This window comes from Scyliorhinus torazame, chromosome 12 (assembly GCF_047496885.1).
Source record: "Scyliorhinus torazame isolate Kashiwa2021f chromosome 12, sScyTor2.1, whole genome shotgun sequence".
Classification (NCBI taxonomy): Eukaryota; Metazoa; Chordata; class Chondrichthyes; order Carcharhiniformes; family Scyliorhinidae; genus Scyliorhinus; species Scyliorhinus torazame.
The window spans coordinates 160,125,282-160,136,821 of NC_092718.1; the positions used below are offsets into that span (position 1 = coordinate 160,125,282).

General features: G+C 53.2%; 1 protein-coding gene across 1 annotated transcript in view; it reads left to right on the forward strand.

The window, feature by feature from the left end:
• rasa4 (RAS p21 protein activator 4) overlaps positions 1-11,540 on the forward strand; it is a 397,794-nt gene that overhangs the window by 239,620 nt on the left and 146,634 nt on the right. The window contains exon 6 of the mRNA XM_072469264.1: positions 9,115-9,196. Coding sequence (XP_072325365.1) covers positions 9,115-9,196 — 82 coding nt within the window. The remainder of the gene's footprint in view (positions 1-9,114; positions 9,197-11,540) is intronic.

Genomic DNA, 11,540 nt, shown 5'->3' on the forward strand with positions numbered 1-11,540 from the left:
ATAGTGCTCTACCCCCTGTTATAATGACCCTCCCTATAATAGTGGTCTACCCCCTGTGATAGTGCTCAACCCCCTGTGATAATGATCCTCCCTATGATAGTGCTCTACCCCCTGTGATAATGATCCTCCCTATGATAGTGCTGAACCCCCTGTGATAATGATCCTCCCTATGATAGTGCTCAACCCCCTGTGATAATGATCCTCCCTACGATAGTGCTCTACCCCCTGTGATAATGATCCTCCCTACGATAGTGCTCTACCCCCTGTGATAATGATCCTCCCTATGATAGTGCTCAACCCCCTGTGATAATGATCCTCCCTATGATAGTGCTCTACCCCCTGTGATAATGACCCTCCCTATAATAGTGGTCTACCCCCTGTGATAATGATCCTCCCTATGATAGTGCTCAACCCCCTGTGATAATGATCCTCCCTACGATAGTGCTCTACCCCCTGTGATAATGATCCTCCCTACGATAGTGCTCTACCCCCTGTGATAATGATCCTCCCTATGAAAGTGCTCTACCCCCTGTGTTAATGATCCTCCCTAGCACAGAGCTCAACACCCTGTGATAATGATCCTCCCTATGATAGTGGTCTACCCCCTGTGATAATGACCCTCCCTATGAAAGTGCTCTACCCCCTGTGTTAATGATCCTCCCTTTGATAATGATCCTCCCGAAGCTAGTGGTCTTCCTCCTGTGATAATGATCCTCCCTAAGCTAGTGGTCTACCCCCTGTGATAATGACCCTCCTTATGATAGTGCTCTACCCCCTGTGATAATGATCCTCCCTAGCACAGAGCTCAACACCCTGTGATAATGATCCTCCCTAACACAGTGCTCTAACCCCTGTGATAATGATCCTCCCTATAATAGTGCCTACCCCCTTTTTTAATGATCCTCCTCTACCGCAGTCAGCTATCCTCTGTTATAACGATCCTCCCCTATGATAGTCCTCTAGCCCCCGTGATAATGATCCTCCCTATGATAGTCTCTACCTCCTGTGATAATTGTTAACCTGCCTGTGGAGAGCAGGTTACACACATTAGTTCAAAAGCACCTCCATTAAATCCAGGGTGGCTACATTTGAGGCACGTTGGGGGTCACGTTTGAGCATTTGGCTAATTCTTTGCATGTGCCAGAGACCTGATGGTCTGACTGGTGGATTCCTCATGTAGGGGACACCACCGATCTAATGATGTAACCTCATCTCAGCTCCTTCAGGATCTTGATGCGTCAACACGCCAAGCTCCCATTTGCTTCGAAAAATATTGGAGGAGTGTTCCAGTTGGCCTCATAGTTCAGTAGAACCCATTAAACAGACCGAAAAAAGACATATTCACACTTTGCCAAGTGCAAATGTAACACTAACTTATCAGATATCATTGTCAGCCTTATTACATTGAAACCTTCCAAAATGGAACTCACCTGAACATTGATAGAACATTAATAATAGCAAAGTGATTTGAAAGTAAAATTGAATGGTTTCATATTTTCAAATATGGTGAAGTGCCTCCTTAGTTTATAAAAGGTCATAGGCAATGTATGCACCTGCTGAGTCACCCAGCTTCATTCTGTAATCGTTATTCCAAAGCAAATCTGTATCTGTCTGAAATCTCGCCATCTGCTGAACAACTGGGGTTCTGAGCTTGGAACATTTGTTTCAGAAAGTAAAGGAAAAGGCAAACTCTAAGAGTGGTGCTGCAGCAGTAATTGTTGAGAGAGGGAGGAGAGAGATGGACTGATTGTCCAGTGACACTGACAGTAAATGGCACAGACAGACCCAGTGTCTCAGCCATGTCAGAGCAGAGCAATAAGGAGTATCGATAAAGAAAATTGAAATACAATAATTCTTGGGGAAATGCTAATAATTCTAATATTCTCTCTAGAAGGGCAATCAACTGAGCCGAGTGCATATCCATCTTTATAAACAGAAATCTTGTGCATGTCAAACATCACAGATCAAACGTACAGGCTATCAAACCGATGTGTTTGTCGTACGGGGATATTCTGTGAAATGTCAGTCCCGCAGTCACCATTTAAAACCCAATCTTCTCCTTGGACCAAACAAAACTGTTTTCCCAGGTGTAGACAAACCCAGTCCAATTCAATGAGAATGAGCCTACAGTTCTCGCAAGCTCCAATATGATTTTAATTTGAAAATTCCCTTCTCCCCCCACCTATCCCCCAGACCGTGCACTACACCTCAACAACCCCCCCCCCCCCCCCACCCCCCCCCACCCACTCTGCCCGGCTGCAGCCATCCCCACTCTGTCCCATTCCTCACCCCTCCCACACTCTGCTCAACTCAGCACTCTTCCCCCACTCTGCCCCATTCCTCCCCCTCCCCCACTATGCCCAACTAATCACCCCTCCCCCACTCTGCCCCATTCCTCCCCCTCCCCCACTCTGCCCAACTCATCATCCCTCCCCCACTCTGCCCCATTCCACACCTCTCCCCCACTCTGCCCCATTCCACACCTCTCCCCCACTCTGCCCAACTCATCACCCCTCCCCCACTCTGCCCCATTTCTCACCCCTCCCACTCTGCCCCATTCCTCCCCCTCCCCCACCCTGCCCCATTCCTCACCCCTCCCCCACTCTGCCCAACTCATCACTCTTCCCCCACTCTGCCCCATTCCACACCCCTCCCCCAATCGGCCCAACTCATCACCCCTCCCCACTCTGCCCCATTCCTCACGACTCCCCCACTCGGCCAACTCATCACCCCTCCCCACTCTGCCCCATTCCTCACGACTCCCCCACTCGGCCAACTCATCACCCCTCCCCACTCTGCCCCATTCCTCACGACTCCCCCACTCGGCCAACTCATCACCCCTCCCCACTCTGCCCCATTCCTCACGACTCCCCCACTCGGCCAACTCATCACCCCTCCCCGTCTGCCCGATTCTACATCCCTCTCCAACTCTGCCCAACTCACCACCCCTCCCCACTCTGCCCCATTCCACACCCTCCCCCACTCTGCCCCATTCCACACCCTCCCCCACTCTGCCCAACTCATCACCCCTCCCCACTCTGCCCCATTCCTCACGACTCCCCCACTCGGCCAACTCATCACCCCTCCCCGTCTGCCCGATTCTACATCCCTCTCCAACTCTGCCCAACTCACCACCCCTCCCCACTCTGCCCCATTCCACACCCTCCCCCACTCTGCCCCATTCCACACCCTCCCCCACTCTGCCCAACTCATCACCCCTCCCCACTCTGCCCCATTTCTCACCCCCCCACTCTGCCCAACTCACCACCCCTCCCCACTCTGCCCCATTCCTCAACCCTCCCCCACTCTGCCCCATTCCTCCCCCTCCCCCACTCTGCCCAACTCATCACCCCTCCCCACTCTGCCCCATTTCTCACCCTCCCCCACTCTGCCCCATTTCTCACCCCTCCCCCACTCTGCCCCATTCCACACCCCTCCCTCACTTTGCCCAACACATCACCCCTCCCCCACTCTGCCCCATTCCACACCCCTCCCCCACTCTGCCCAACTCATCACTCTTTCCCCACTCTGCCCCATTCCACACCGCTCCCCCACTCTTCCCAACTCATCACCACTCCCCCACTCTGCCCCATTCCTCCCCTCCCCCACTCTGCCCAGCTCATCACCCCTCCCGCACTCTGCCACATTCCTCACCCCTCCCCCACTCTGCCCAACTCATCACCCCTCCCCCACTCTGCCCCATTCCACACTCCTCCCCACTCTGCCCCATTCCACACCCCGCCCACACTCTGCCCCATTCCTCACCCCTCCCCCACTCTGCCCCATTCCTCACCCCTCCCCCACTCTGTCCCATTCCACACCCCTCCCCCATTCTACCCAACTCATCACTCTTCCCCCGCTCTGTCCCATTCCTCCCCGTCCCCCACTCTGCCCCATTCCTCACCCCTCCCCCACTCTGCCCAACTCATCACTCTTCCCCCATTCTGCCCCATTCCTCACCTTCTTTGCCCAACTCATCACCCCTCCCCACTCTGCCCCACTCCACACCCCTCCCCCACTCTGCCTCATTCCTCACCCCTCCCCCACTCTGCCCCATTCCTCACCCCTCCCCCACTCTGCCCAACTCATCACTCTTCCCCCATTCTGCCCCATTCCTCACCTTCTTTGCCCAACTCATCATCCCTCCCCACTCTGCCTCATTCCTCACCCCTCCCCACTCTGCCCCATTCCACACCCCTCCCCCACTCTGCCTCATTCCTCACCCCTCCCCACTCTGCCCCATTCCACACCCCTCCCCACTCTGCCCAACTCATCACTCTTCCCCCACTCTGCCCCATTCCTCGCCCCTCACCCTCTTTGCCCAACTCATCATCCCTCCCTCACTCTGCCCCATTCCACACCCCTCCCCACTCTGCCCAACTCATCACCCCTCACCACTCTGCCCCATTCCACACCCCTCCCCCACTCTGCCCAATTGATCACCCCTCCCCCACTCTGCCCCATTCCTCACCCCTCCCCCACTGCCCCACACATCACCCCTCACCACTCTGCCCCATTCCTCACCCCTCCCCCACTGCCCCACACATCACCCCTCCCCCACTCTGCCCCATTCCACACCCCTCCCCGCTCTGCCCCTTTCCTCACCTCTGCCCCATTCCTCACCCTTCCCCCACTCTGCCAAACTCATCACCCCTCCCCACTCTGCCCCATTCCTCCCCCCTCCCCCACTGCCCAACTCATCACCCCTCCCCACTCTACCCCATTCCACACCTCGCCCCCGCTCTGCCCCATTCCTCACCTCTCCCCCGCTCTGGCCCATTCCTCACCCTTCCCCCACTCTGCCAAACTCATCACCCCTCCCCCACTCTGCCCCATTCCTCACTCCTCCCCACTCTGCCAAACTCATCACCGCTCCTCCACTCTGCCCCCACTCTATCCGACCCCTCATCCCTCCCCCACTCTTCTCTACTCTTCACTTTTCCTCACTCTGTCCGACTCCTCACCCTCACCCGCCTCACACCTCTCCCCTCCCCAATCTGCTCCACTCTGCACCTCCCTCCCCGACACCCCCCCTCCTCCTCTCTCTGACTCCTCCCCCTGCCCCCACTCTATCTGACCCATCATCCCTCCCCACTCTGCTCCAGTCCTCACTTTTCTCACTCTGTTTGACACCTCACCCCTCACCCACCTCACACCTCTTCCCTCCCCAATCTGCTCAACTCTACACCCTCCTCCCCCACTCTGCCTGAGTCTTCACCTCTCCCCCCTCTGCCTGACTCTCCTCCCCCACTCCCCACTCCTCACCCCTCCCTCACTTTGCCCCATCATGATTAAATGGACTTCCACTGTAAAACGCTGTGATTTACAACAGAACATCATGATTTATCACATCCTCAAAAAGTAAATCATGTTTAATTAGAGTTTCATTCTTTGGAACTAGGTATCGAATTCTCCCTGTGAAATGTGGAGGCGATTTATCCTTGGGCATTGGTAAATCATAAACAAAGAGATTTGTTTATATTCTTCCCATTCAGTCCTGTCCTACCTCAATGTTATCGGAATCAAAAGATAGTTCTGTACACCTCCCGCAAGAAATAAAAATGCAAATATTTTTATTGCAAATATCAAATGTTGAACGATGCCGCACAGCTAGTTGTAGAAAATATGGAGAAGATATTTAGAAAGCAACTCATTGGATGTTGAGCACCTCAGATGCAGCACATGGTCTGACAGATTCTGTCTGCAAAGGCTGTGCAGTTAATTAAGGGTGCCTGATGATGCATGATAAATCTTGGGTTTCATGACACATTGCACAAAGAATAGATCACACAGACACAGCCTCAACGCACAGTGGAATAGGTCAGGGATGTCTGCTTTCCCCAACATCATTCAAACAGATTTAATTATCTGCTATACTAACTGTGCGCCCGTCAAAACACAATTCGCAAACATCCACAAGCAATTGTAGCTCCACATCCGCGGACAGTGAACCTGGCCGTGCCACACATGAGAAACCCTCACACATTTGCCCTGAGAGAGGAGAGGGACTCGCACATCCAGCCACAAAGAGATGAATGAGTCTGTTCCAAACCTGTGCATGGATGGACTGGCCAATAGTTTTAACCCTGAGGGAGTGATCTGTTCAGCAACTTGGCAACTGGGTGACATAGTAGGTATTTTAGTGGTCTGGTGAATGGCTATTAACTCTCATATTGAGCAGGGCAGCACGGTGGCGCAGTAGGTAGCACTGCTACCTCACGGCGCCGAGGTCCTAGGTTCAATCCCGGCTCTGGGTCGCTGTCCGTGTAGAGTTTGCACATTCTCCCCGTGTTTGCGTGGGTTTCGCCCCCACAACCTAAAGTTGTGCAGGGTAGGAGGATTGGCCACGCTAAATTGCCCCTTAATTGGAAAAAATGAATTGGGTACTCTAAATTTATTTTAAAAACTCTCATGCTGAGTCATCATTCAGGATTCTCCAAGATCCCAATTTGATAGTAAGACTTGTTTGACAGGATAAGGGTCGCTCAGTTGCCCATTGTGTGTCTAACAGCGGAAGATTCCAAGCTGAGATGTCTGGACTTTAGGAAGTCTGCAAGTATATCCCAAGGGTTGACTTATTTGTCAGATTTCTATACCTCCCACGTCCCGAAGGGCTCAGATTTTGAATGTCTTTGTTGACCCTAATAAATTAGATGTGTTATGGTGTGGACCGGATCTTGCTAGAATGTTGTATCTCACATGGTTGGCTTCCCTGCACTGTTCGGTGTAAATATTTTTTTCAATGTATTTGACTGGAGGGTAGAATTTTACTGGTAGCCCTGCACCCCTGCTTAACAGTCAGGGGTTGGGTGAAGGGTTGTCGGTGGGGTGGGGAGGGACCTCAGCTTGGCAGGCAAGTCCCATTCTGACTTTACAGTTATTAGCCCAGGGTGCGACTTCCACTCACGTCTGGGATGGAGTCCTGCCTTTAAGAGCTTCTGGCCAATCAAATGACCAGTAACTCTCGTCTCAGTAGGGCCAGTGGGATCTACTGGGGCTGCCAGTCTGGCAAGGGGGTTGAGAGCCTGGGTTTGTGAGAGCGTAAGTGAGGCATTGTGGGGTGGGTAGTCCCATGGGGTACAGAGTGGCTGAACAGAGGAACCCCATCCCTAGCCCCCAACTGGGCAGTACGGTAGCACAGTGGTTAGCACAGTTGCTTCACAGCTCCAGGGTCCCAGGTTCGATTCCCGCTTGGGTCACTATCTGTGCGGAGTCTGCACTTTCTTCGCGTGTCTGCGTGGGATTCCTCCGGGTGCTCCGGTTTCCTCCCACAAGTCCCGAAAGACGCGCTGTTAGGTGAATTGGACATTCAGAATTCTCCCTCTGTGTACGTGAACAGGCACCGGAATGTGGTGACTAGGGGCCTTTCACAGTAACTACATTGCAGTGTTAATGTAAGCCTACTTGAGACAATAAAGATTACCATTATAACTAAACCACCAGGTTTTATCTATTGGCCTGACCCAGTCTCCCCCCCCCCCCCCCCCCCCCCCCCCCCGCCACACACACACACCAGCAGTGCCACCAACAATTGAGCTTGGAGGGGCGCTTAAGTGACCATTAATTGAACATTTAAGGCCTCAATTGACCCAAGAGAGGGTGGGCTGCATGCCCTTCCACTCTCCCCCCCTCCCCCCTATTGCTGGTAAAATACCAGTGGAGCGGGTAAACAACAAACATGGCACCCATAGCATGCCATCCAGCATTACACCCCTCCCACCTTCTTGTCAGCTCCCAGTGGTTGGAGGGCTGGTCACGGGTGTAAAGTTCCATCTGATATGTGAGATGATAGCAGTGCGATGAAAGAAACAGGTTGCAAAGGAGCTGAGTGAACCTGGCTCATAGTGAATCTCTTGATCCTTTGAACTAGTTGACTGACCTGCCTGTTAATAGCAGTATGCCTTATTCATACACCGCTACTTCACCAGCAAATTGTGAGTCTTGCGCACAAACCAAACTGTTCTTAAACTCCTGGGAGTGGTGTCAAGAGTTAATCAACTGTGCAAACAGCTGGTCAAAAGCCTTGAACCTTGCAGGTTGTAAATTTTAGCAGCAGCTTTCATTGTAGCAATGAAGGCCGGGATTCCCTCCCCCCAAGCTGGGATCTTCCAGTTCTGCCCAAAGTCAAAGGACTTTAGGCTGGCCCCGGCAGCATCCCCCGCGGTGGGTCTCACCATGGCAGCTCCATGTTGCTTCATCCTCTGAGGAGAAGCCTATGGAAGACACAGTCCAGAAGTTGGGCTGTTTTTAGTAAGCTCCAGTGTGAACTACTGATCTGAATCCAGAGGTATATGTGAGCCCAGGAATGGTCCACGCGATTACTTCAATTGTAGCCATTTGTTTGAATTGGGGGTCTGTGGGTTGACCTCTGCTGAGTTGGAGCAGGCGCTGGTTATGACTCAGGTTGTAAAAGGCTTCCTACAACAAATCATTCAGAAATGCCTTCCTGTGGAAATTCTGTGGCTGCAGCATCAGGTTACATTGAGCTTATTTTTAAATCAGGAGGAGGTGGAATACTCAGAGAGGGTTGCACCAGTCACCTTTCTTTTTTCTCCAGCCTAGTCCTCTGTCACCCTCCGATCAAAGCCCTTTCACTTCTCTGTACCACAGTTGCAAAGGGCATGTTCCACACAAGAGGCAAAGGAAAAAACAGAGGAACAGTAATACACGCTCAGTCCTTTGTTAGTCCTTTGTGCTGTCAGTGTGTTGCGAGGAATTCTAACCTTACCACTCTCCATCCCTCGCTACTGAAATACCCAAGTCGATCCTCACCGCTGGCTGCGCATTTTAACCCGATTCACAGTGGGCATTTGTGTCCCATATGAAATAAGACATCTCGATGGTGTCGTTGTAGTGAATGATATTTTTTAAACCATCTAAGTTTTTTTTATAAGTCTTAAGACGTTTTTTAAAATAGCCGTTTCTATTTGTTTCACTTCCATTTATTTTACAGCAGCCCCTGTTTTAAAAAAACCCACACTGTGCACTCTCACCTTCCCCCAAAACTACCGGCACTCGTTTCACTATGTACACTATACTGTAAAGTACTTTGGAGACATGGTGAGCCTTTGAAAAGTGCTATATAAATGCAAACTCTTTCTTTTTTCTTCTCAGAAACCTGGCTCCCAGAGATCTCAATGGAGCTTCGGATCCTTTTGTCAGAGTGCAATACAATGGGAAAACCCAAGAAAGCTCCGTGAGTCCAGCCTGTTCCTTCTGTGCTAATTCCGAATTCGCCAACTCCCTATTAAAGGTGTTGATAACTTGCATTTCAATATCCCTCATTCTGGTCATTGGGCAAAAGGCGAGGAGTTCATTTGATACTAATTTAACCATGCCAACTGTCAACCAAACTCAACTAGGAGGAACACTACTGTGATAATGGATGGTTGTGAAATTAGTCATGCAGCACTAATCCAGTGATGGAAATCGGCAGGTTTATGTCAACAGACAGAGTTAGCAAGCAATCATTTTTTAACACTCCAGACATTTCTTTCAAATATTTAAAAGGCAGGACTTTTAAAAATCTCGACAGCTTGCTTCCTTTGACACATCGCTTTGACGGGTGCCCCTGATAGATTTGGCAGTTGATTTGGACAGGTCTGTTGACAGTTCCAATGAGCTTTGCAGTAATACGTTTCTGCACTTTTTACTCACATTTATGCCTGCTTTTAACAATTCCAAAGGGCACCTGACCTATCCCAAGGGGCACCTGACCTACACCAAAGAGAATCTGACCTCCTCCAAAGCTGTCCCGACACCCAATCCAGAGTGGAGCCCTGGGCAGGATTCTGTGATCCTGAGGCTAAGTGTTGACGCCGTCGGAAACGCTGTCACATTTCTCGACGGCGTCAGCACGGCCTCAGGATCAGCAATGCTGGCCCCTACAAGGGGGCCAGCATGGCACTGGAGCGATCCACGCCGTTCCAGCTGCTGATCCCGGCGTGAACTAGGCGCCGCGGGGTCCGCACATGCGCAGTGGCACCGGCGCTAACACGCGCATGCGCAGTGGCTCCCTTCGCCGCGCCGGCCCCGACGCAACATGGCGCAGGGCTGTAAGGGGCCGTCGAGGAAGAAAGGAGGCCCCCAGCCAGAGAGGCCGGCCCACCGATCGGTGGGCCCCGGTCGCGGGCCAGGCCACATCGGAGGGCCTCCCCCCCCCCGGAGTCGCCCCCCCACGGCCCACAGGCCGCCCCCAGACCCTTCCATGCCGAGGTCCCGCCGGTTGAGAGCAGGTGTGAACGGCACTGGCGGGACTCGGGTTTGTTAAGACGGCCATTCGGCCCATCCCGGGCCAAGAATCGGTGGGAGGGGCAGCGTAGAGCGGCCCTCAACCGGCGCCACGCCAACCACGGCGGCGTCAATGGCGCCGATTCTCCGCTCTACATCGGAGCGGCGTGGCGCGATGCGTGCCGGTCGCGGGGATTCTCCGGCCCGGCCCAGGGCTGAGGGGATCCCGCCCCCTATCTCTTTAAAGGGGTACGCTGGCTATTAAAACAATTTCACTAAGTTCAGACCTGTTTTTAATTGGTCCAATCTGGACACTTGGGTTTCACACTCTAGGCCTGCCAAAATCCCATTCAGTGGAGCCACCTGATGATTAACTGGCCAGCTCCTTCGGTAAAATGTCCCCATTCCTGCCCCTGCAAAGTGAAAAGTGTTGTATTTGGAGGCGAGACTTAGGTTTCTGGCCACTTCCAACATTCTTACACATGGAGAGCTTCTCTGTCGCAGTGAAAATTTTGGGCCCAGGTAATTTCTTCACCGACTTTAATTTCCATGGTTTCGCCTTTCTCAACGGCAGCAGATTGTCCTTGTGCACCACACCTGGAATTCCTCAGCCTCCTGCCCTGCACTTGCCTTCTGCCCTAGCACTTCCCACTTGACATAACCTTTCTCAAAGTAATGCACCCTATGATGCTTTGCTCCTCATTGCCTTTTGGAGACTCTCACATGTGGCTTAGTAGGTAGAACCACGGCCCCAGATCCGAGTCCCACTTCAGGGGCGTCATTCTCCGACCCCCCAGAGGGTCGGAGAATGGCCGTTGGCCGCCGTGAATCCCGCCCCCCCGCCGGTTGCCGAAGTCTCCGAAGGGAGAAAAGTCGGCGGGGCGTTAATGTCGCCGCTGCCGCGGAGAATGTCACGGGTCTGCGCAAGGCAGCCGATTTTCGGCCTGCCGATATTCTCCCTTCCGGATGGGCCGAAGTCCCGTCGACGTGATGACCGTTCACGTCGACGTAAATTAAACCTCCTTTTCATCGGCGTGACCCGGTGCTCCAGCTCACGCCGGCCAGCGTGGAGGTGAGTGACGGCCTGGAGGGTTGGCTCTGGGCAGGCAATGGCGTGGCCGCAGTCTGAATGCGTGAGGAGAGGTGTGTCTCGGGTTGTGTGTGTGTCGCGGGGGGGGGGGGGGGGGGGGGGGGGGGTGGGGGGGGGGGGGGGGTGGTTAGAGTAGGCTGGGCTCCGGGGAAGTGCCGGGAGGGGGTCCGTGCCGGGCCGGGGTGGAGGTTGGGGGGGGGGTCCGTGCCGGGGTGGAGGT